Source organism: Rattus norvegicus, chromosome 6, assembly GCF_036323735.1.
Source record: "Rattus norvegicus strain BN/NHsdMcwi chromosome 6, GRCr8, whole genome shotgun sequence".
In the NCBI taxonomy this organism is placed as follows: domain Eukaryota; kingdom Metazoa; phylum Chordata; class Mammalia; order Rodentia; family Muridae; genus Rattus; species Rattus norvegicus.
The window spans coordinates 106,976,087-107,001,659 of NC_086024.1; the positions used below are offsets into that span (position 1 = coordinate 106,976,087).

Below are 25,573 nucleotides of genomic sequence, written 5' to 3' on the forward strand. Positions count from 1 at the left end.
CTTAGAGAAAAAAAGCCTTTTCTTTTTCTTTTTTTCGGAGCTGGGGACTGAACCCAGGGCCTTGCGCTAGCTAGGCAAGTGCTCTACCTCTGAGCTAAATCCCCAACCCTGAAAAAAAGCCTTTTAATTGGACAAAAATGGGGAAATGTTGTAGATTGCCCTGGTGCTGTTTGTATTTTGATGCTAATTCTGCTTCCTCAAGAGCTGCCCCTACAAAGAGTAGATCACTACTCAGGCAATTTCATGTCAACCTCCTCCCCCATTCTAACTGGTCAAATAAAGGCTAGAGCCTGTGATTGGGTAGTGGAACGGAAAGGGAGGGCTGGAGGTTTTAGAGAGGGAGAAAGAGGAAGGAGGAAGAGATGAGGAGGTGGAGGAGAAAGAGGAAGCTAGAGGAAGAAGAGGTGGAAAGAAGATGGAGCAGAGCCACATGGCCAGGAGGGAGCTGCAAATAACAAGGGATCTCAAAGCTGGGGAATGGCGAGGTGTAGTAGTATATCTGACCAATCTAGGTGTGCAGCTTATCAATACTATAACTGAGTTGTGTGTTCTTTGTACAGACTTCCTGGTTGGATATTTTACTGTAACACATTTCCTTACAGACCTTGACAGAGCAGTTCTCAACTTCGGATGGAAAAATAAAAACCCAGGATAGCAAAAACAATCCTGAACAATAAAAGAACTTCCGGAGTTATCACCAGCCCTGACCTCAAGCTGGACTGCAGAGCAATCGTCATAAAAACTTCATAGCATTGGTGTAGGAATAGACAGGTTGATCAATGGAACTGAATCGAAGACGCTGACATAAATCCATGCACCTATGGACACTTGGTTTTTGACAAAGATGGCAAAATCATAGATGGAAAAAGAAAGCATCCTCAACCAACTGTGCTGGTCTAAGTGGATGTCTTCACATAGATTTTTTTTTCTGAAAGTGTTATAAGTGGGAGTGAAGTGCACAATCTCTTTCTCAGCATGTTTGGTTTTGCTCTGTAGAAAAACTAGCTATTTTTGTAAGTTGGCTTTGTATTCAGCCACCTTGCAGAACTCATTGATAAGCTTTAGAAGTTTTCCAATAGGATCTCATGTATGGTATACCATGTGAAAACAGGAATTTGTCTCCTTTTTCTATTTGTACTCCTTTAATTTTCTTTCTCTTGTCTTATTGCAATTGCTAGGGTGTTGGTCACCATATTGGAAAGAAGTAATGGTGGGCAGCCCTGGCTCGTACCTGAATTTAATAGAGTTGTTTCAAGTTTTCCCCCATTAAGGATATTATTCACCGTGTTTGTTACATGTAGTCTTTGCTAGGTTGAAATATATTTCTTCCAGTCCTGCTTTCTGCCTTCTATCATGAAGAGGTGTTGGATTTTGTCAAAGGCTTTTTCTTTTATTTAGATGATTGTGTAGCTTTGACTTTAAGTCAGTTTATACAATGTATTACATTTAATGACTTATATATATATTAAACTATCTGTATTATCAGAGATAGTAATTTTTGGTGTTTGTTCATTTATGTCGTTAATGGGTTTGCCTTTGGTATTAGAGTCATGTTGACTTCATAGATGTAGTCTAGGAATCCTGGAATAAATTAAGAATTATTAGTTGTAGATATTCTTTGAAAGCCTTTATAGTCTTCTATGAATTCAACTGGGCCTGGACTTTCCTTAGTCAGAAGACCTTTTACTACTGTTTCAATCTCGTCATTTGTTACGAGTCTGATTGGATTGTAGACCTCTTCACAGTTTAGCATTCATGGTTTAGGTGAATCTAGAAACCCATCTATTTCTTTTTGATTCTCTAAGTTAGTTAAATACAAGTTTTTAAAGTATTCTATTATAAATTTTGAATTGTTCGTATCTGTTGTAACATTTCCTTGTTCACTTATGATTCTGTTAATTTGTGTCTTTCTTCATTTTGGTTACTCAGACAGTGTCTCACTATGAAGCTCTGGATGGCCTAAAATTTGATATGTAAACCAGGACGAGGTGATAAAGGATTATACTCAGATATCTTAAACCAAATCAGCTTCTAGGCTTCGGGAGATATAACAGTAAGAGGAATGGGCATGAGAAAAAAACAAAGGGAAAAGGGGCTGGGGGAGAAAAAGAAAGAGAATTAACAGAAAGGGGCAGTGTTGGTCTGCTACAATGCCCTCCTGTACAGTACATAACAAGGGATAGCTGTAGGGGAGGGAGAGGGCTGGATGGAGGTATAATATAATGGAATGATGTCAGGACAGATAATTAAAAGAGCTCTCTCTCTCTCTCTCTCTCTCTCTCTCTCTCTCTCACCAAAAATGGCAGGAATTAATATACATTTTCGGTAGTAATTTGAATATCAGTGGTCCCAATTCCACAATAAGAAGACACAGACTAGAAAACTGGGTTAGAAAACAGGATCCACGTTTTGCTATTGCAAGAAACATACCTCATTACCAAAGATAGATACCTCCTTAGAGCAAAAGGATGGAAAAAGAGTATTCCAAGTAAATGGAAATAAATAAGTAGGTATAACTATTCTAATATTTGACATATATACTTCAAATTATAACTAGTCAGAAGAGATAAAGACATTTCATACTCTTTAAAGGAAAAATCCACCAACAAGGTATTACAATCCTAAGCATACATACACCAAACACATCAGACTGGGTAGTTTCACAAAAGAAGCATGGTGCGATTTAAAACCACAGACTGATCTTGACACAGACTAATAACCCATTCTTACCAATATATAGGTCATCGTGAAAAAAGGAATAAACAGAGAAACTCTGAAGTTCATTGATATCATTAATTAAACAGACTTTAACAGACATTTATAGAACATTACACCAAACACTAATAAAACACATCCTTCTCAAAAGCCCATAGAACTTCCTATAAAAAATTGACCACACATCAGGAGGCAAAGCAAGGAAAGTTGACATCAGAAACCAGAATTCTGTCTGACCACAGTGGAGTTAAGCTGGGTACCAACAGCAATAAATACTAAAGAATATACAAACTCAAGGAAACTAAACAACACAATACTAAATGATAATTGGGCCAAGAAAGAAATCAAGAAGGAAAATTTTAAATTGCTTAGACTTGAATCAAAAATAAAACCACAATATATCAAAATCTATGAAACACAATGAAGGCAATCATAACAGCAAAGGTATGGTATTAAGTGCCTGCATCAAAACATTGAGATAAATTAATAATGATGACCTGGAAACACTTGGAAAAAGAAGAACAAATAGCACCACAGAAAGCAGACAGGGAGAGATAAGCAAATCAGAGTAGAAATTATGTTCTTGTATTGTTTTTTAGTTTCTCCTGATACTAATTTCTAGTTACATTGCACCATGACCTGATAACATGCAATGAGTTTTTAAAATCTAATTTAAAATCAGAGAGCCTTTGAGATGGCTCAGAGAGCAGAAGGACTTGGCTGAGCAAGACTGGAGACCCGAGTTCTAGTCCCAGAACTCACATAAAGATGAAAGAAGAAAATCAACGGGGTTGGGGATTTAGCTCAGTGGTAGAGTGCTTGCCTAGCAAGCACAAGGCCCTGGGTTCAGTCCCCAGCTCCGAAAAAAAAGAAAAGAAAAATAAAAGAAGAAAATCAACTCTATAATTACTTCCATAAAGTTATCCCCTGACTGCCACAAGCACACTATGGCACATGCACTCACAAATAAGTAAATTTAAAAAAACCCTGGGAATATCGATTACACATTTCATAAGGATAGAAAAAAGAGATTATATAAGCTAGGAATGTAAGTATTATTAATGGTAAAAGTATATTAATACTTAGTTGTATAATTCACTGAGGGAGGATTGAAGAGGGAAAAACGGTATATAAAAGAGAAATATAGAGAGATATAAAGGTAGAAGATGAGGGAAAACAATAAGACAAGCAGAAACGCCAAAAGAAAAGAAAAACAAAATCTACTGGTTGGTTCTTCCTTCCTGTAGAGACAAAGTATACGTATATCTTAGATTTGGGGTTCTTTCGGTATTTTCCTTAGAGAAACATACTTGACTGGGGTGTGTGGCATAAGAATAACATCATCATTTGAAGTTCAAAAAAAAAATCAAATCAGAAATGGCTACTTTCAGGCTGAGCCTTTTGGCTGGTAGTCCTAGACTATGTGAGAGAGGAGAGCTAGAGCAAGCAAACAAAGATGTGTGCATTCTTTTTTGTCTAATCCTGACTGTGGATGTGGCATGACTAAAGCCACTGACATTACTACCCATCCCTACTCCCAGTAATGGACTATAACTCCAATTGTAAACCAGATAAACCCCTTCTGTTCTAAGTTGCTTTTTGTCAAGGTATTTTGTCACAGCAACAAAAACAAAACCAGGACTCCATTTTAAACCAACTGGCATTCACACATAGATGGTCTTGTTCTTCACAAAGGTCAGACTATGGCATCTAGCTGTAAGGACTTTGGCTTTTCTCTGAAGCATGGTTTGCACGTCCCAGAGTAGATTTCTATCTAAGAGTCTGCATACAAATCCCGGCCTGTTTCCTGGACCCACATTAAGTCTTAAGGTGGTTGTTTGCTTGGCTGCTAGAAAGCTGGAGATACTCAAGGCTTGGAGATATAGAATGCAAAGGCTTCAATTCTTTCTGGCCCAAAAGTTCTAAAGGGCAAGTCTAAGATGGGATAAGAGCCCTGGTGAATGAGCCCGGAAGTGCAGGGCAGCCCTCCTCCAGCACTTGCTTTCTTCAGGGGTTGGGGACCTCCCCCTGAGCTTGCTAACTAAGCCTTTGCTCTGCTCTTTTGCCACTGAGGAGGATTCTGCCCATTACTTTCTTGCCTCATGTACAATGTTAGAGTCTACTGCTTCTTTTACAGATTGAAAGCTTAGTTTCTGGATGCCACTGGCCTGTCTACTGTTGTCTTTCCAGTACCTTTCCATGCCACCCCATTCACCCTGCACACAGGCAACTCGCGTTTGCATTAATACTCATGAAGGAAGTAATAACTGTCTGATAAATCATTGCCCTTCTCCTCCTTGCTGAACTGATTCTCATCATGAATTATTTGGTTCCACTAAACTGTCTTCCTGTATTCTCTTGTATCTGTGTCCTTCTGATTGTTACTAACTTCCTTTTCAAGCAATTGATAACTTTCCATTTCCTTGGAGTAAGCTGCTAGGGAATTATTGCATTTCCTTAGTATTATCAAATTCCCCCTTCTCTTTCATGTTTCTTGTGCCCTGCATTGAAATCTATACAGCTTCTATATGAAAAGTGTTCCCACCTTTCGATTGTTAGTTTTTAGGACACATTCAGTTTGGTTTCAAGGGGGCATAGCTGTGTGTGTTGGTATTCTGTCTAAACTCCACACCCACAGCTACCTGGAGATAGCCAGGTATGCTCCACCCCACAGTTGCCTGGCAACAGCCAGGTATGCTCCGCCCCACAGTTGCCTGGCAACAGCCAGGTATGCCTGACACTACATAAGGGGCTGCTTGCCCCCTCCTCATTCTCTTGCTCTTTGCTCTTCTCTTGCCTTCTTCTTTTTATCCCTTCTCTCTCCATTCCCTCTTCCCTCAACGTGCCCATGGCCGGCCTTTATTCCTTCCCTCTTCTACTCTTCTCTCATTAAACCTCTCCATGTGGAACCATGTTGGCTTGGTGTGTTCTGTCTGGACATGAGCCGAGATTTAAACCCCAACAGTGTGTGTGATCTCTTTTTATATACTTTGGCCATAACTATTGCCAGTGACTCACATGAATACCTAAATGATACAGGTTACAAAATTGTCCTGACTAGAGTGCTGTTTCATTCAGAAGCGATGATGCTGTAGAACTGGCTTCTCTATAGTAGGGATTTTTATGCCAGGAGAAGCACAGAGCAAATCAGAATAAACTTCCCCATTGGGAATGATAGGACATCATGTGGGCTCAGGTACCGTGTTCACAGCTATTGTCTTGAGTGGCCAGGCTTAGGTCACTGTAGTGTCTATGAGGAGGAAGGGGGAGCACCTCCCTGATGAGCACCTTCAGGAGCCATATACATTTAGCACTAAATCACCTCTCCTTCAACACACACACACACACACACACACACACACACACACACACGGACGCACACACACACACAGCTTCAAGAACAGATACAGATAGCTATTACAGCTATTTTGTTGACAGTTCTGGGAATTGAAATCTGAGGTAACATGCTAAAAAGGAGGGATTCTTCTGAGGCCTTGTTCCTCAGCTTGCCGGTCACCATCTTTCTCCCACGCCTCCAGTTATGCTCTTTACATGTTGTGTGTATGTCCACATACCCTCTTCTTAAAAGCATAGCAATCATGTTGTACTGAGGCCTACTTAGAGCACCTATCAGATTTTCTGTTTAAAAGCCATATTTCCAAGCATGCCAAGACAGTAGGGGTTTAGGGCCTACTACATGAACTTTGCTGGCTGTGTGACTAGGACTTGCAGTGCCACTCTCTTCCAGACATGGTGGTAGTGTTGTGGGGCTGGCGTGACAGCTGAGGTTTGGCTACCCCTGAGCAGGCCTCACAGGAGTCACACCAAGTGGCCCAATGACTTGTCCTTGGCTTTCTCTTTGGCAGAAACACTTGATCCTTCACAAGAGCATAGGATGCCATGTGGGCTCAGGGGTCAAGGCTGTGGGAGTTCTGCTGAACCCAGATTCAGAGGAGCCAGGTTCAGGGCTCTATAAGTTTTTATGAGGCCTAGAAGGTCAGGAGCTTGAAGAGCGTTTAAGGAACTTCAGGCATCAGAGACATACTTTCCTTTCAAGCACACAGGCCAGCAGGCAGGCAGCCGCTGGCTGGCACCCAGGCATGCACCAGCACACACTGGCTGCACATGGTCCTGCGTATTTATTCAGAGAAGTACACAGGCTGAGTGGAGGTGGACACACCTGCCCACAGACAGACATAGGCGGGCTTGCAGATGCCAAGACCCTTGCCTCTGACCCCGAGGCCTGGGTATGAACCAGTTTGTGCGTATTTAGAACCTCTTGACGTCTAGCATGAGCAGTCTTGGCCCGTGCCAGATATCCATGTCAGTGTCATGTATTGGAAACACAAACTGTCCCTTATTGCCCTTGTTTCCATAAAGGAGGAAGTGGAGTGACTGGTAGTTGCTTGTTCCCAAATGCAAGGCCCTGTGGCAGTTTGCTGTGGACTGAGGAACTGCCAAAGTGGGAGTTTGCTATAGTGACAGTGAGGCCTTAGAGATGAAGAAATGCAGAGGCTCTGGCTTTTGTAGTAGGACACTGTCACAAGTGATTTAAAATTTCTTTGAATACAATTGTTCTTGCACGAGAGTGACGGGCTACCTACTGTACTAAAGAGGCACTTAGTACAGTTGTTCTTGATTTGAAAAGGTATTGAACAATGGACCTTTATGGAACCTAAATGGCCCATGAAGGACAGATGATAAAAGACTTAGATGAGCCTTTAGACACCAAGAGGCACCAAGAGGAAGTTATGTCATCGAAGGCTTTCCCTTGGAGGATATACCAAGATCTACGGCCTCCTCCCCTCCCTTTCCTGTCTTCCAGCAGCTCTCTTTCCCATGCTCCCCACCCCATGCTCCCTGCCTGCCATGTTCTTCTGCTTTTCCCTGGGCCAAGAAATAATGGAAGCAAACTACTGTAAATCTGCTGAAACTGGTTCAAAACAGACCATCGCTCATTGGCTTCTTCAGACCATCGCTCATTGGCTTCTTCAGACCATCGCTCATTGGCTTCTTCAGACCATCGCTCATTGGCTTCTTCAGACCATCGCTCATTGGCTTCTTCAGATATTTTGATAAAGAAACAGAACAGGGAAACCGGCTGTGAACTATGCTGAGACTACACTGGTGGGGTGGCTCAAAGCTTTTGGGATTTGTTTAAGAGAAGGATTTGTAAAGCTCTGGGGAAGCAGACATTTAAAAGTCTAGAATATGGTAATAGAGGTAAGGGGGCGGTGCTAGTGAGGGCTCAGAGGACAGGAGTGCAGACAGAAATGGATATGATGATGGAGTGCCCGGTAGGATGCTGCTGGAACTGGAGCTCCTGCCTATGTCCTTCTGGCAAAGAGCTTGTCTCCATTTTGTCCATTCTCTGAGACCTTGTGGGAGGTTGGATTTAACAGGAAAAACCCAAAATTGGTTAATAAAGTAAAGATACTTGAATGTAGACCACATGTTGAGGGGACCAGCACACAAGAGTGGTCACGTGGGCTACACCGAGCAAAGACACAGAAAGAGGGCTGCCCAAGCCCTTTGCCGTTCCTGCCCTGAATGCTGGGTATGCAATGCTAATGTTTACTGTTTGCTGTGTTGGGTTTGGGTTAGCTTTGCTTTGGTCTGAACCTGTCTCTGTGCCCCAGTAGTTCATCTGTCATGAGGCTGTATACCAGGTGTGCCACGCACCTTTATTATCCATTTATTTGTATGTTTGTTTGTTCGTTTCAACAGAGGATTGCAGGCGACATTGCCTTGAGTCATAAGGAAGGCTTTGGACTTGGATTTTTCAGGAATATTGGAAGAGTTAAGAGTTCGGAGACGGGGCTGGGGATTTAGCTCAGTGGTAGAGCGCTTACCTAGGAAGCACAAGGCCCTGGGTTCGGTCCCCAGCTCCGAAAAAAAGAACCAAAAAAAAAAAAAAAAGGGTTCGGAGACTCCTGGAGACATACAAATAAAAATTCTGAAATAAGAATAATTCTTTGGGGGGCTGGGGATTTAGCTCAGTGGTAGAGCGCTTACCTAGGAAGCGCAAGGCCCTGGGTTCGGTCCCCAGCTCCGAAAAAAAAAAACAAAAAAAAAAAAAAAAGAATAATTCTTTGGGAGCCAAGCACAAAATATTATGGTTTGGATCTTAACTATATCAGATGACATATACTAAAGGTTTCCTTGCCAGCCTGTGATGCTTCAGTATCCTTGGGAAGCGAGACTAAATGGAAAGACATTAATCCATTGAGGATTAGCCTTGAAGGCAATATTGGGACCCCAGCTGCTTCTCTGCTCAGATTGCTCCTAGCCACCATGAAGTGCTTTTTTTCTCTAAATTGCTAATAATTGCTAATAATTTATCCTTGATGATACAAAGTCTTTTAAATTCTTCATATTATTTAATCTGTAACTGTACCCATTCATTTTTCTGCAGAATTGGGGTGATGATAACGAAAGAGAACGGTTCAGGAATTTGATGGAATTGATATTTTTCAATTATCCCAGTAGTAACAATCAACATAACTCCATATGTGGGCACCTATCTATAATCCAAGAATTTGGAAGCGGGAGGCAAGACAATCAGCTGTTCAGAATTTGAGTCATTCCTGCCTACTTGAGAGCCTATCTCAGAGCAAAAGCAAAAAAGACAGAACAAAATGATACACAAACTACAGAAGAAATACAAACAAAGTGTGAGCAACAAAAGAAACAGCATGAACAGAAGATAAACTATTCTGGAGCATAGGCAAGCTGAAGAATTTTGGAAAACAAAAAAGCAACATTTTCACATGGAAACTAAAAACTAGGACTGCTACTCTGATCAAAGGAGGAAAGAGGCCGTACAAAGTTCTGAAGCACTCGTCTGCTTCAGTGCTCTGCAGTCTCTACGGAGACATTTCACCACTCAGCTGTGGGAATGAAGGAGAAGACGAGAAGGCATGTGTCTTTCATCACCACACCTTCTAGAGTACAACGACCTGTTAGAATGAAAGGGTGTGGTGAACACAACTCTTCATTCTGACAGACAAAAATGTTTGGGAAAATAGGGCAACCCGTGAACAGTGACATTCTTGAAGAAAACTCGCTCTCTCTTACCCATCATTAACTGACAATAGTTTTTAGCTAGGTGTTGGCCTTGCTATCCAGCAACCACACACACACATACACACACATGTTATGCTGGAATACTGACTGGGTCTGTGCAGGTCTAGTATAGGCAAACAGAGCTGCCATGAGTTAATGAGTGCAAGAGTTCTGTCTTATTCAGAAGATGCTATTTCCCCAAAGTCCTCATCAACCGTTGTCTTCTCTCACTATTGCTGCAGTCTTGGAAAGTAGGAAAGCTTGGCATCTGAGAACTGAATCAACAACCTTACCCATCTTGATTGGGACCTGATTTTCTGATACCCATTGTACAGAATACCCATGACACAACTCACACACCCTATGAAGTTTAACAAGAAGGAAGGCCCAAGCGAGGATGCTATAATCCCACTTAGAAAGGGGAACAAAATAATCATGGGAGGCAGAGGGAGGGAGAGAGCTGGATGGGAGAGGATGGGGGAGGGGAAAGGGCAGAAGACAGGAGAAAATCCTAGAGGGCCAGGACAATGAGTGGAAATTGGGGGTTGGAGGGGATGTTGTGGGATAGTGGACCATGCCAGGAAACTTGGTAAGGTAGAGGGGATCTGAGACCTATGGTATCCACCTGAGACGGATGGTAGATGCCTCCCTGCTCCCTGGTAGATTCCTGGCCCAGACATCACTTGTCCACACTTCCCACTGCAGTCACATAGCCCAGATCAGAGTTCTTCATGCTACTGAGGTACCTAGAGGCCCTGAAGGTTTAGACAATAAGCGTTCCTTCCCACACATCTGCAATCTCTGGCCGACCCTGAGTAGTTGGTATGGACCTACTTTTCACCGTGAACAGTCAATAAATAGTATGGATAAACAAAAAAAAAAAATCTCTTCAAGTTGCTTTTCGCATGTCTTTTGTTACAGCCACCAAAATCTGAATAACCCACTTATGAATCAAATAAACCATCACACAGTGGGAGAATTGCCACAAGATAACATGCACTCCATCCAGAATCCTCTTGTCCCGTCATTGCTCATTTGTAATCACAGTAGAGAATTTTGATAGTTTGCCACCACAAATGCTTATGACTTGTGTCTTCCTTTTCCTGACAATTTTCTCTTGAACCGTTCAGTAATACTTCAGTATGTTTCACATGATCCCCAGAAAGTACACGGAGGATGGTTCCAGAGGCTCAGAGAAGCCTGGTCAGCAACCTACTTCTCTTGTGCTTCCCAAACAGAGTCTACCTAACTTCACAAAGAATCCAGCAAACTGACTCTTTAAACTGACAGTTTCCATTTACCTGTAAAACAATGACAGTGTCTCACTCTATAGATAAGGCTAACCTTAAACTCACGGAGATCAGCCTGCCTCTGCCTCCCGAGAACTGGGATCAAAGATGTGTGCCACCCTCAGCCTGAAAATCACTTTTAAAAATAAGTAATATGGTGGCAAATGGTTACCATTTGGAAAAGTATATGGCTGGATAACTATCTTATTCCTTATAGCAAGATAAATTCAAAACATTCAAAAGAGCAGAAGCCAGTACAATCTCAGGAATCACTCATTGATCCATTTTTTTTTTTATTGGTTTCTCTACTTTGCCCTTCCGTTTCCTGGTCCTTCATGGAACATTCACATCTTAGGGTTATATTGTGAATTACTAACACTTGAATCATGTTTTGATTTTGGGTTTTTTTTTTTCTTTTTGTGCTATAAGCCCATGGTCAGCTGGGTCCATTGATTATTTCAAAGTACTACCAAGCAAGCATACTTCTCACTTTTGTTTGCCAAATAAATTCAAGCAGTTGGGGGGGGGGGGCTCAGATATCATGTCTCAATTAAATTTTATTTGCTGCTTAAGGGAATGAACAACAGACAAGAACACACCAAGAATTGCCTGTATTTCTGATACAGATGAAGGGAAAGAAGATGCTTTCATCTTTCTATAAACTCTCAGAAATACGCTCAGACTCATACATACAATGATATTGCTGTTGCCAAACTTAGTGCATGGGTTATTAGCTATACGTCTTCTTAACCTGGTGACTAAGACTTAGTCTCTTTGGGACCAGAAGGTATTAAACAATATGTTCTATAAAGCCCCGCTATGAACAGACACGTTAGAACAGATAAAACAGTTATTGTCAAGATGTTGATATCAACGCTTCTTTTTGGAGATGTTGGGCCACTGTCAATACTCCCTCCATGTCCTCTGTGCAGGCAGAAAGGCAGGGACCACCCGTAGTCACAGTGACAGTGATGCCTGTTATTACAGATCCCCTTCCCATTACAAGTCTCAGGAAGGCAGGCGTTTGGAAGGGCAGACAGACTGACACACTTCTTGCGTACGCAGATCTTTCCTATTCCACAGGCGGTGCCATCTTTGACTTCACCAACATCAGGTACACCCATCCCCAAACAATGGCTTGTACTCCAGCAGGTGATGCCAGAGGCATAAATGTTCTGCCAAGCATAATGAGCCTGGGGATGGCTAATGTCTTCCACATTTTCACACTGGATTTTACCACAAAGCACATCTGACACGCTACATTTTAGGTAGACCGTGCCATTTGTGCCACAGTGGCCGAACCTGGTTCCTTGTGAGTTGATTTCTTTATAACAATTATGAGATGCACTTCTTGCGCCTTTGCCAAAGACCTCCCTGCACTGTTGGTCATGGCCATTACACTGCTTTTGGTAGCAGTAGGCTCTGGCACCACAGGGGACCCCATCTTGTACATATCCGTCCTCTGGGCATTGGTGAGATGTCCCATTGCACCATTCTGGAAGATCACATTCATTGATCTTTGCTCTACAGAGTTCCCCCAATAGCATGAATTTGCAGTCTTTGCAACAGAGCCCAAAAGCACAAGCAGCCCCAGGCTTCAGGGTACAGTTAAAAAGACAACAGGGATCTTGTTCACATTCCCGTATAGATCCACAGTCACACTCTTCTTCACTTTCAACTATGCCATTCCCACAGCGCTTCACTAGAAAGCCTGCCCCTGGTCTTGGGTGATTGTACAAACAACTTCCTTGGTTTAAAGTGGTCTTCATAAAATCACTATGGCTGCAATTGGTGAATCGTTCTGCTGGAACTCTGAAAGAACTCATGACACAACCCTTTTCCCCACAAGAACAGGATTCCTCATCATGCCGCATACCAAAAGTATGGCCCAACTCATGGGCCACTGTGTTGGCAAAAAGAGACCAGGAGTCCCCTTGGAAATTTTCAACTCCACAATCAAGAGGAGGACGACATATTCCTGCAACATAGGCTATACCAAGTACGCTTATAAGTGAGTTTCTAATGAAAATATGGGCTGCATCATGATGTACCTGAGAAAGACTGATTTGTTTCCAATGAGAAAAATCTTCTAAGACCTGCTGTATGTTTTCCATTGGGAGAAGATTTCCTCGATTCCAAATCTCAATGCCAACCAAATTCACATATGTATCCATCTGCTTGTACATGGAATCTACCATGTTAACAACAAGAACCACATCTCCTCGCACCTTTGACACGTTTTGTTGAGAGTAAGTGAAGAAATTGTAGTCCACCACTACGGCCAGCTCCAGAAACCATGTGTGGGGCCACAGTTTTCTATAATTTTGCTTCACAGCTGACTTCTCCTCCTCTTTAAGTCCGAAAGGTTGGTCTGGTAGTGTCTTCTCTGTTAAATTACATATCATAGGTGGAAATTGTGTCTTGTTATTATTTAATGTATAGACTAAGTGTTCAAATGTGCTAGAGTGCTTGATGGGTTCAATTTCATAAGAGAAGCCATTCATTTGTAACACCCCCTGAAACCCCCCACTGCAGGAACTGAAAGCGACTAAGGACTCAGGGGCTCCTTCTACGTAACCATGGTAGTAACAATCACTAGGGACAAAGGGGTAATCGCTGAGGGGGGCGTGTTCCTCTGTGTAGGTGAGCACAGAGAAGTGAGTAGAAACCAACAGCTTCTTGACTCGCATATGAACAACATGTCTGCGACCCCCAAATGCAAGGCTGTAGGAGAGCCACTCTGAATTCTTTGCATCCCTGGCCCCACTGGTCACCTTCAAAGGGATGACCACTTCTGGAGAACTGAGATATTGAGGGGACCCAGTCTGTGAGAGGTCAATAGGGGATGGAAACCCCTTAAACCAGAGCAGCAAAAGAGTGACTCTCATGAGTGCTGTAGCATCCGCACCTAACATTATGAAGCCATCCATCCAGGGCAGAGGAACACAGGGAATGAGAAACTCCTCTTCTGACTGTTCCCCTGGAGCGGACCAGGGAACATTGCTGCCATGTCGAGGTTGTGTCCTAGTGGAGTTGGAGCATCAGAGTTGCCATGCTGAAATGAAAACGAGAGTCTCGGATAAGGTGAGGAAGAAAGTGAGAAAATACCGACTGACCAGTGAAGGCCACGGTTTGGGATTTGGTTTCAATGGATGGGATGAAGAGTTCCGGGACAAGGGTAGACAAGATAATATTGGACATGGGCTGGGAACTGTCAAAGCACAAAGCTAAGTAGTTATACAAGTAGCTTATTGGTGGTATGAGAACATCAATAATAAAAAGAAGTAAAGCAAAACTAAGAGTAGACTGTATCTAGATCTTGACTTTTCCAGCATAGTGTTAATTTACGTTTGGGTGTCTACATAATTATTGATAGTGTCCCATTGACAGTTAAAATTGGAGACGTGAAAAATAATCAGAGCATTCTGTATATACATTTGTAGCAGTCTTAGGATTTACATGGATTGTTCTTTATTTGCTTTTGCTGTCTCCTTGATGAATTCCCCTTGGAGGAATGGGTGTGTATGTATGTATGTATGTATGTATGTATGTATGTATGTATGTATATGTATATTATAAACACACATATAGATGTAAGGCATTGCACAGTCCTTACCTACAAGGTTTACTACTTTCATTCATCTTAATGTCTTCTATAATACCTAGTATAATTCTATGGACCGTGGAAAAGTAGAGGGAACCACCACAGATGTGGGGGAACACCTTCAATTATAAATGAATGTTACTTAAAATGAATTAAACTTTAATAATAATTTCAGAAGAGGGAAAAATTTGTAAAACTCCCCCAAGGATATAGGAGGAACATGTTCTCATCAGTTTCCTGTAGAAAACAGCAATGTCAAAAAAAATGTCTCAGAAGGAAAATGAGAAACTACGCAATTTAAAGCCCCAAGCACTGGCTATATGGTATTTTAGGACTGCTGTGGAAGAATCCCAATTTTTTCAAAAACATATGCTTTTGAAAATGGAAAACTTCTGCACTTGATATGCAGTCTCACTGGCAACACGTCCATTTTTTTTTAGAGCTGAGGACCGAACCCACGGCCTTGCGCTTGCTAGGCAAGGGGTCTACCACTGAGCTAAATCTCCAACCCCCATTTCTTATTCATTAGCAAAATGATTTGTATGTTTAGACAATACAAAAAGCACAGAATGAGGTGCCAGATGTTAGGAGGAAACCAAAATATAGAAATCAATATATATTATCAATTTAGTAACAGAATTTATAGTAAGAACACAAATAAGCTTTGTAAGGTCTCTAGGATTGCACGCAGGGTTTAATCTTAAATAAATTAAAGTGCTTTTTTCTTATTACTCTGAGAAAAGAGTCTCAAGACTTCATCAGAGTTTCAACTAACACAACTGAGACTAAAACTCACCAAGCCTGTGTGAATCAGGAGGAGACAGATAATCATAATGTCTATCAATAAAAAAAAAAAACAGACTTAGCTGAGATTAGCAAAGTTCATGCTTCAGGGATCCTCACTGCATACCCCCAGAAGGACCCTTGAAGGGGATCCACAATAAACTTAAATCAAGTCACCAAATACACCCCATAAGCAAATAAAAGGGTTTTTGACATTTGACAGTACATAGGGAATATATATATATGTATGTATATATATATATATATATATATATGTAGCATCAATAATATGTTCCTGAGTTTTTTTCTAAACTATCAGAAACAGGATAAGTATTTATCACAGTAGAATGAGAAATGCCTTTTAGCTCCCCCAGTAGAAAGTACAATGAAGTAATTTTCATAAAGCACGAGACTGGAGAATCAATAATTAAACCTAGTCACAATAGTCCTGACACTGGTAAATGAAGTCTAAAGAGGGAGGTTTGTGAGTTGGAAGCCAGCCTTGATGACACCATGAGACCCTACCTAAAACGAGTAAATAAGCCTGAGGATACATAGTGTAAAGGTGAGTCCGGATCAATATAAACACTCAAGAGGATCAATACCCTCATTCTTATGGCGCTTTCGACTTTTCAAATTTATAGTCTGTACTAAATAAATGTTCACTTTCATGCTTATTTTTGTATTTGTAATCTTGTGTCTGCTTTCTTAAACTAGGTACTTCATCTTATGCATGACTCAGGATCAAAACTTCTATTTCACCTCTAGTGTTGATAAATGTGCCAACATAAGTTCCTTATAAGGATATAATTGTGTGCGAGAGAGAGAGAGAGAGAGAGAGAGAGAGAGAGAGAGAGAGAGAGAGAGAGAGGCCTGCTTTTTCACGTGTACAGCAGATGCACATCATGTCTATGTTAGGTGTTGTGGTTTGGATATGCTAGGAATAATGAGTGGCACTGTTAGGAGGTGGGCCTTATGGGAGGAAGTGTGTCATCATGGGCGTGGATTTTGGAGGTCTCCTCCTATGCTCTGGCTCTGCCAAGTGCAGAAGAAACCCTCCTGGCTGCCTGCAGAGCATTGTCCCTTCTGCTGCCTTCAGATCAAGATGCAGAACTCTCAGTTCCTTCTCCAGCATTATGTCCGCCATGCTTCCTGCCATGATGATAATGGACTGAACCTCTGAAACTGTAAGCCAGCCCCAATTAAATGGTGTCTTTTATAAAAAGTTGCCTTGGTCATGGTGTCTCTTCACAGCAATGGGAACCCTAACTAAGCCAGATTCTTCTTATGTTGTTCTCCACCTTACATTTTGTGATAGGATCTTACTCTTTGAGAACTTGGATCTCACTGATTCTTCTAGATTGACTGCTCAGCAAGCCCTCGCCTGTCTCTTCCTCTTTAGCACTGAAATGACAACTACATGCCACCATGCCTGGATTTTACACAGGCAGTGAGGAATAATGAAGCTAGGTGTGTATGCTTGAGTAGCAAGCGCTTTACTGACTGAGCCAGCCCCAGGATATAGCATTTTGGTTTGGGGTTTTTGAGGCACACACTTGTTATGTAACCAAAGTTGGTCTCGAATTTTCTATGTAGTGCAGGCTAAATTCAACTAGCAGCCTCTACCGCCTTCCCAAGGGATGGGGTTACATGGATGCACCAGTGTGCTCGGCTTCTTATTGTATCATTAATCATGCTTACATGATGAACCTTGCCTAAGGAAATGTGGAAAATAAAAACACCTCAGCAAATAACAATCAGTCCCTGAAGCCCAAATCCATCCTACTTAAGGAAAGCACTCTGAGTCAACTTTTCTTGCACCTCCATACATCTTTTTGTTTCCTTTGATGACAGAGGAAGAGAATAAGGAAAAAAGGGAAGGAGAAAAGGAGGCAGGGAGGTCTGTATGAGGTTGGGAAGAAGAAGGAGAAAGAGAGAAACACTCCATTCTCAACCTCTTTAAGGAAAGTCCCCCACCTACATAATTCAACTTGAACTTTAAAAGAAGTCGCTGCTACATGAGTTACTGTGCAGTCTTCCTCCGTCTTCAGATGCTTCATATACCATATGGTTCTGAGTCAAGGCGCCCGTCTACCAGTCCAGTCAATACCAGAGAATTCATTTTACATCTGCCTGCGCTAATTTTTACATTTCCCACCACTCTTGCACAAATTTCAAAGACATGAGCTCCAGACAGATAAAATGATTCCTCACCAAAAATTTTACTCTCATTATAGTTAATCTCAGCAAGGATACATACATCCCCAAATCAAAAGAGCTCTTAATTACTCAAGTCATAGATAGCTATAATCAGTCTGTCTCTGTCTCTCTCTGTCTCTCTCTGTCTCTGTCTCTCTCTGTCTCTCTCTGTCTCTCTCTGTCTCTCTCTCTCTCTCTCTCTCACACACACACACACACACACACACACACACACACACACACACACACACTTCTTATATCCTGAGGAATTTATATTTCTAATCATTCCAGCTCTTCCTTCCTCTGATACCAACTCATCGAGCTCAGAAAGAACCTGAGTACTTGCCCCTTCTCGTTGAGTGTGGTTTCTCCCAGTCTCTTGTCTTTGTCCCCTGTTGCATTTGAGCCTAGGCTACCGTTTCCAGTGCTTCCACCACTACGTATCAAAATCTTCAATGTCCTAGCACTACAGTTTCTATGTTAAACATGTTCAGATGTTTGTGTCTAGAGCCCTGATTATATGGAGGTGCCATTGGGAGACACTGTGAACCTCCTGAAGGGTGGGGGCAAGAGGGAGGTCTCTGGCTCATGGGAATCCTGGCTTGTCTTCTTTCTCTCAGTGTCCACTCCCCTGCTTGTGGTAAGTATGGATTGGTTCTGCTTTTCATTTCTTACCTCATCAGGGTTGACCATCAGAGGCTGCTCACCTGACTGTGAACTAGAACCTAGAAAACACTGGCCTAAAATAAACCTCTTCTTATAAGTTTTATTATTTGGGTATTATGTTATAGTGACAAAAAATGAAACTAATATACCCATTTAAAATACATATTGTAGGGGGAAAACTACTTAGAGCCCATCAAATTCCTTATTCTTCCATTGCAGCTATTAATACAAACAATCCCCAAACACCACGATTATCAAAAGTTTTAAAGAGAATGTACAATCTGAATTGGAATCCTGTGGCTTCCCAAGAACAAGGAATAGAGACATTTATTCAGAATATATCCAAACCTTCTGCTGCCTTGCTTAGCTTCATTTTCCTAGATCCTACCATTCAAAACTCCTTAATGTTCTAAGTCTTCTCGTTCGTGTAGTTCATGTGGAGATAATCTGTTCTCAGCTCATTGATATCACAGTAGAGTTAAATCATTAACCAAGTACACTTTGTCCGAGTGCAAAATATTTAAGGTTTTTGTCTGACCTATGTTTGCTACATAAATACTGGGCTGTCTCTCTGTACTGTCCTGCCATTGACATTCCTAAAAGATCCTGGGTCCATTTGACTAGGATCCTTGAAAATCTGGACTGTTACTCAACAAGACACCAGCAGCACATAAGACAACACGATTTTTGTTGTTATTGTTGTTGTTGTTGTTGTTGTTGTTGTTGTTGTTGTTGTTTTGGGACAGGGTTTCTCTGTGTAGCTCTGGCTGTTCTCAAACTCATTCTGTAGACCATGCTGACCTTGAATTCAGGGATCTGTCTACCTCTGCCTGCCCACTGAGTGCTGAAATTTAAGGTGTGCACCACCATCTCTGACATAAGAAAACGTTATAAAACCCACAAGCTCAGAAGCTCTCTGGATTAGCATCCAATCATCACTTTCGGATTGGTTTTCTGTATCTCTCTTGCCAAGTGGTCCCTTTTTATGGAGTGGGAGTTGTTGAGGATGAGCACGTGTAGTCGGAAGAGCAAATCAAAGACAAAATGCTATGGAGAAGGCTGAGGAGAAGCCTGAAGCTACATCCCACCAACCCTCCTCCTGTAGCTTAGCTCTAGAGCAGGCAGCAAGAAGAAAATAAGTTCAAAACCCATTGCAGGGGACTCCCTGCTGTCCACTCGAGAGCTACGGAGACGACAGGATCTCACCGAACTGTTGTTCAGCCGCAGATGCCTTTAGTTCTCAACATTGTTAGAAGCATCTTCCTTCACTTATTCTATAACTCCCAGCATTCCAAATTCCTCCAGACAGGTATACTCTTCTCCCTGCTCTAGCACCCCAGCATACCACAGTCTATCTAACATTTAGATAGTCTGAAAGCCTGTTGATATACCCTGGGCTGATCCATTTAGAGAGAGTTGTGCCATTTAATGGGTCACAATGTCCATCTCTTAAAAAAGAAAATAGAACTACCAGAGGGCATCCCTGAAATGTCCCTATTGAGTCTCACACATCCTGTGTCAAACAGGAATAGGCAAGTTGAATGTGTGATTCTTGAATTAAAAAAAAAAAAAATCAAGGGGAAAAGGCTTTCAGGCTTTTCACTTTATAAGCAAGCCTGTCTGAATCCACATGGGGCTCACCTCTTCTACCTCCCCATTGCAGCGTCAGTGGAGCAGTGAGTCTCCCCCAGGTTGATTTTTTTTTTTTTTGGTTCTTTTTTTCGGAGCTGGGGACCGAACCCAGGGCCTTGTGCTTCCTAGGTAAGCGCTCTACCACTGAGCTAAATCCCCAGCCCCTTCCCCAGGTTGATTTTTAACATTATTATTATGGAGTCTGTGGGCCACAGCAGGAATACGGAGGTCAGAAGACAACTTCATGGAGTGGGTTATCTCCCACCTGTCCGTGTGATCAGGGATCTGTCCTCGGTTATCAGGCTTGTGTCTGAGTGCCTCTGCCTGCTGAACCATCATCTCTCTAGCCCTCTCCCCTCACTGCCCTTAATCTTCTGTTCCATATTGTATTTCTGACCTATCTGAGGACTAGATCTATCAATTTTCATCGTTTCTACTGTATCTTCATCTTCTGTTTCCTGCTCTTTAACCAGCAATTAGGATAATTAACCAATTCATCTAGATTTGCTCACAACTCTCCTGGCTTTAAACCCTAGAGTCCTTCATTCCAGCTATGCCCTTAGTTCCAGACAAAACACAATCATCCCATCCTTTCTCTCCTACCGGTGCTTAGGACACTCACATATTCAAAAGGAAAGAAAAGCAAAAATTAAGAATTTTCACGGTATCCAATAGACCATTCTAGATAAGAACTTACACAGAGAGTCAAACTGGATGAATTACATAGCAGCAGAAATCAGTTGTTGTCGTGGCCCCCGTTGTCAGATGGTTTGCATGATCCTTATCAGTAAACAGAAGTTTGCAATTGTAATTATACAGAGCAAAGAAATAGAGCCCTTCCCTTACCCCCTTTGTCTAGCTCATGGCTAAATTCTAGACTTCGCTGCTTAGCAACAAGGATCTTTCACTTCTATATAAATAACTCTAGGGATTTAGATCGAAGGCAAAGTATTTGCCTAGCAAGCCCGATGTTCTGGGTTTGGTCTATCGTGTCAACAACAACAGCAGCAACGACAACAACAACAATGAACTAAAATTATCTTAAAAATCAAAACTATAAAGAACACCCAACTCTAGAATATCTTCTTCTGGCCTCACTGTTCCTATACAACTTCGTTTCAGAACTTAGTGTGACTGAAGTTGGACTGCCCTCCCACTCACAGCTTTTGTCTCTCTTAAGACTTGTTTTGAGAAAAAACATATTCAAAATAAATCGTCAAGAAATGTAGATATGGTGTGAATCTATACAATTGGTTTAAATATTTAGTAACTCTAAATCTGGGATGTTGTCTTTCATAAAGAGATTCTTATTCATTGAAACTACCCACTGATAATTTAACTAGCAGACCCAGAGCTCATGAGATAATCATAAATTAGAATCATTATAAATCAATTCTCTATTTCTTCTCAGGAAAAGACTCTACTATTCATTCTGGTTTGCTTGAAAACGTCTGTTTTCAGGAACTGTTGTAGCCATCTTGACAGAATTAGTCCTTGGGTGGCTGAGACTGAGAATCACAAAGCCTAACCTAGACTACATAGGAAGTTCAAGGCCAGTGTTCACTATGTATTGAGACCCGTTGTCAAGAAAGTTTTAAAGTCAGGACTCCTTCCTAGTTTCAAAAGACATATAAAAGGGCTAGGGACAGGGCTTAGTTGGTAAAGTCCTTGCCACGCAAGCATGAGGAGGACCAGGGTTTGATATCCAATGCCTATGTAAAAGTAAGACACAGAAGCATGGGCCTTAAATCTCAGCACTGGGGAGGAGAAATAGGTCCTCACTGAACATACCGGCTAGCCCTTCTAGCTGAATTGGTGAGCTCTAGGTTTAGTGAGAGATTGCTTCCTAAAACTAGGTATAGGAGCTGGAGAGATGGCTCAGCTGTTAAAAATACTGGCTACTTGGGGTTGGGGATTTAGCTCAGTGGTAGAGCGCTTGCCTAGGAAGCGCAAGGCCCTGGGTTCAATCCCCAGCTCCGAAAAAGAAGAACCAAAAAAAAAAAAAAATACTGGCTACTCTTCCAGAGGACACAGGCTTGATTCCCAGCACCGACATGATATGACAGCTCATAACCATAGGTGACTCCAATGACCTCGTTTGGCTTCCATGGGCATCATGGTGTACAGACACACATACAGGCAAAACACACCTCTGGTCTCCACAGCCCTGCATGTACACCAATGTCTACATATGCACACACTCTGACCATGTGCACACAAAAATAAATTTAACAAGCCATAAATAAAAAAGAGCTTTCTTAAGATGATAAATGAGTTCCATAAAAACTTAAACAATACAGCATTATGGAACTTCAACTGTCTCAGTAAAATCAGACAACACTACAACTGCATGTACTACTCACACGTTCTAAGTATTCCAATCATTTATTAAGAAGAAGAAGAAAAAAAGATAAGATACAGTGCTTAAGGGGAAAGAAAAAGATCGTTATTTGTAACTGTAATTGTCTACATGGGAAACAACAGGATTGGATATGTCTCCCTTAATCCCAAGTTCCCCTATACCTGCCATTGTGTGGTCTTTCCTTGAGCTTCAATGGGACCTGGAACTTACTTCCAAACAAAAACATTACATTGTTTAATCAAGATTGTCCTGAGTGGGTCACTAGTCCTTCTTCACTTGTCATCTCTATAATTAAACAACTGACCCAATCTACTTAGGAATGAAATAAAGTTACTTAGCTCCTCGTTTGGAATGTTGAAAAGTCCAAAAGGTAGAGTGCACAAAGACTTGCTCTGTGTACAATGCCCATGGCATAAGTTGCAGCACAGAATGGTCCAGGGGCTAGTGACTGTGGTGGGGCTATGCTTGCTCCTTTTAGAACAACCCTCCAGTGAGGACTCAAGACATTATTGTCCAGGATCATGTCCTAATTATCTAAAGGTCCCATCTCCTGAGGTTGTCACCACCTCCCAATAGACTGCTGTGCAGACCAAGCCTTTAATCACAATGCACCCCTAGTATGTACCCTTAAACTACACTCGAATGATAGCAGTGGGCTTATCCTAGTGGGCTAGCCTCTTAGAAGTAGTGCAGAGATGAGTTAAAGCACTGAGCACAAGAAGCCACTTCCCAGATCCAGAAGTAGCCAACCTCCAACCTTGAATCAAGTGGAGAAAACACAGCTTAAATACAAAATCGAGGAAGGCATAGCTGTATTTCCTGTGGCACAATCAAGTGGCAAAACATAGTATTATAAAGGGGAATCTCCAATGGTATGGGATTTTACTGCCTGGCAAAGAATTCAGGATATGATACAAATTTGCTGCTGGAGTGGCTCCTAGAAGCAATGTCCACACAGAGAAGTTGACTGCCAGAATTGGCATGGTGGGTGAAGAAGGGACTAAAGGGGGCCTTGAAACAGACAGGCTGGGAGCAGGGATGTCTCTGACTCTGTCGCTTGTTTTTGGACTCCTTACCCCAATAACCCTAATCCTCAGTAGAAGATGCACCTAGTCCTACTGCAGTTTGCTAAGTCAAGGTGGTTTAAAACCCACAGACCTCCCCTTCTCTGAGGAGAAAGGGAGGGAGGCATGGGGGAGGGGAGGGAAGAGGGAGGGACTGGGAAGAGAGGAAGGAGGAGAAGCTTAGATTGGGATGTAAAGTAAATGAATTAGTGAAAAAAATAGATATGCCGACATAGATTTATTATATATGATCAAGATGTATACTAAACGTTCATATCATTGCCAGTGTTGGGGGAGGGCTGACAGCAGGAGCACTAAAAGATCCAGTGTTGACCCCCAAAAACCAGGGTTAGGAGTAGAAGATGCTGGGGAACAAAGGCAATGGTGAGAATTTGATTCTGATCCAGAGGCAAAAACAGCAGCAAATGCTTAACCTTCCCTAGGGTGGGGCATGAGATCACAACTATCATTAGACTACCAAGGACAGATTGGGAGTTAAAACCAGGTTAATAGGACTTCAGAATTCTTAGGGGTGCAATAAATGAGGCAGCAAGGATCATTGCTTCATGTCTGTTCCATAGTCCAAAGGATACATGACGGATGAAACCATAGCTACTTACCCTGATAACTATGCAGGGGAAAAGGGCTGTCCACACATTTCTGTTACATTTGGACATAAGATTAAGTTGATATTGCTGACCAAGAATCCAAAGTACTTTCTATTAGAATAAAAGCACCTGAGGGCCAGGTGACAGATGTAGTCTTAGCTATAGTCTAGTATGTGTGCGTCACAGGTCTCATGGACCCAAAGTCCTGATGCCATATCCTTTGCCATAGTACAGACTGTCTAGATATCCCATACACCTTTTATCTAGCAATTGATGAGATCATATTAATCAAGACAGAAATGTAAGAGACAGTGATGGCACTGGAAGCCTTGCTAAGACATGAACTCGGAAGCTGGGTGATGCTAAAGGTAGAAAACGATGCTCAATGATTTGTGGCAAGGACCACAGTGTATAGCTCTGGGGTTCTGTAAGAAGTATATCATCTGGTAGAAAATTAAAAGGCAAGATATTATACATCCTTTTTTTCTTTTGTAAAACAGGTCTTGTTTTTACAAATTGGCTACCTGATTATATAGATATCAAGTGACTATGTTGTTACAGAAAGTATCTAAGTGGCTGTGAAGCCAGACTTGTCAACAACAAGCTAGATTTTGTCAATTCCACCAAGTCCTAAGATTTGAGCCTGCAATAGTCAATAATTAGTGGCAAATACAGGGTCAGCTGTGAATAGGACCAATGGCCAAAATAAAGTATTTAAGCAGATATCTAAGTTTTATGGCATTGGGAATTCTCCTTCAGTTCATGTTTCTTGCTGTAGGAATAATCCTATTTAATAGCTGAAGATGTTATTTTTAAAGTCCAACCTGGGTTTATGTAAGTGTCAGCATGTAATGTATAAACATACCAGAAATGCCCCAAGACTTGGTCACATTGTCTTTCTCAGTAGTGGACCTGGATAGAGAAGTAGAAATATAGGATAGAAACGTAGCAGAAAATACTCATCATGGGTTGAGCTTCAGGCCATATGTATGGACACACATTGTGTATAGAAAGGGATATGGTCCAGGAACAACAGGTACAGACTCATGGGAAATAGGAAATGATCTGGCTGTTGTAGAGGACCTACCAGAATAATGACATGCACACACCAACGTACAACACAGCACTTCACATTTTGCACTTAAATGATGAACTGGACTCGACACCATTGGAGAAAACACTGACAATATAGCGTAAGAGCCCTGAGGATGCAGAGATTGCAGTGACCCAACCTATGAACTACGCACGTGGCACTATGCACAAACACAGTTAATACAGCCCTGTCTAAAATATACCAAACGGGGGACAAAATAACTCAGGAGGTAGTTAAGAGCCTGAGCTACAGATCTCAGGAATTACAGTCCACACACTAGCAAACACTGGCAAATGCTCACAACAGACTACATGACAAGAAACAGCAGGCTAGCATGACAAGAGTCGGTAGGATGATAATGATATCAACAAGAGAGCTTTCCTTTACCTCTCAATTATTCAATAAATGTATTACTGTAATACAGAGAAATAGCCAAATAGTACAAGACACGCTTAGGATTCCATTAACACTTCTCAGAGACAAGGAAAAGGCA

At 41.8% G+C, this 25,573-nt stretch overlaps 1 protein-coding gene and 1 long non-coding RNA gene across 9 annotated transcripts in view; one reads left to right on the forward strand and one right to left on the reverse strand.

The window, feature by feature from the left end:
* LOC103690066 (uncharacterized) overlaps positions 1-10,664 on the forward strand; it is a 28,051-nt gene extending 17,387 nt beyond the window's left edge. For 3 of the 4 annotated variants that reach the window (XR_005506092.2, XR_354945.5, XR_010052274.1), the window contains exon 2: positions 603-1,843. This is a non-coding gene — a long non-coding RNA (uncharacterized LOC103690066). Of the gene's footprint in view, positions 1-602; positions 1,844-9,130 lie in introns of those variants that run through there. The other variant, XR_010052273.1, reaches the window with a different exon arrangement.
* Positions 10,665-11,608: 944 nt separating this feature from the next.
* Positions 11,609-21,057, reverse strand: LOC103690152 (disintegrin and metalloproteinase domain-containing protein 21-like). 5 transcript variants are annotated; one of them, XM_039113300.2, is made up of 3 exons: positions 20,651-21,057; positions 13,978-14,124; positions 11,609-13,455 (listed from the first exon to the last, which is right to left on the reverse strand). In XM_039113300.2, exons 2-3 carry the CDS (start codon positions 13,997-13,999, stop codon positions 11,828-11,830), a joined length of 1,650 nt encoding a protein of 549 aa, XP_038969228.1. In that variant the 5' UTR covers positions 14,000-14,124; positions 20,651-21,057; the 3' UTR covers positions 11,609-11,827. The 5 variants fall into 5 exon arrangements, with proteins under 5 accessions (XP_038969228.1, XP_038969226.1, XP_063118749.1 ...); XM_039113298.2 differs by adding an exon at positions 15,470-15,510 and having other exon boundaries at positions 11,609-14,124; positions 20,651-21,056; XM_063262679.1 differs by lacking the exon at positions 20,651-21,057 and adding an exon at positions 19,528-20,602.
* Between the last annotated feature and the right edge of the window lie 4,516 nt (positions 21,058-25,573).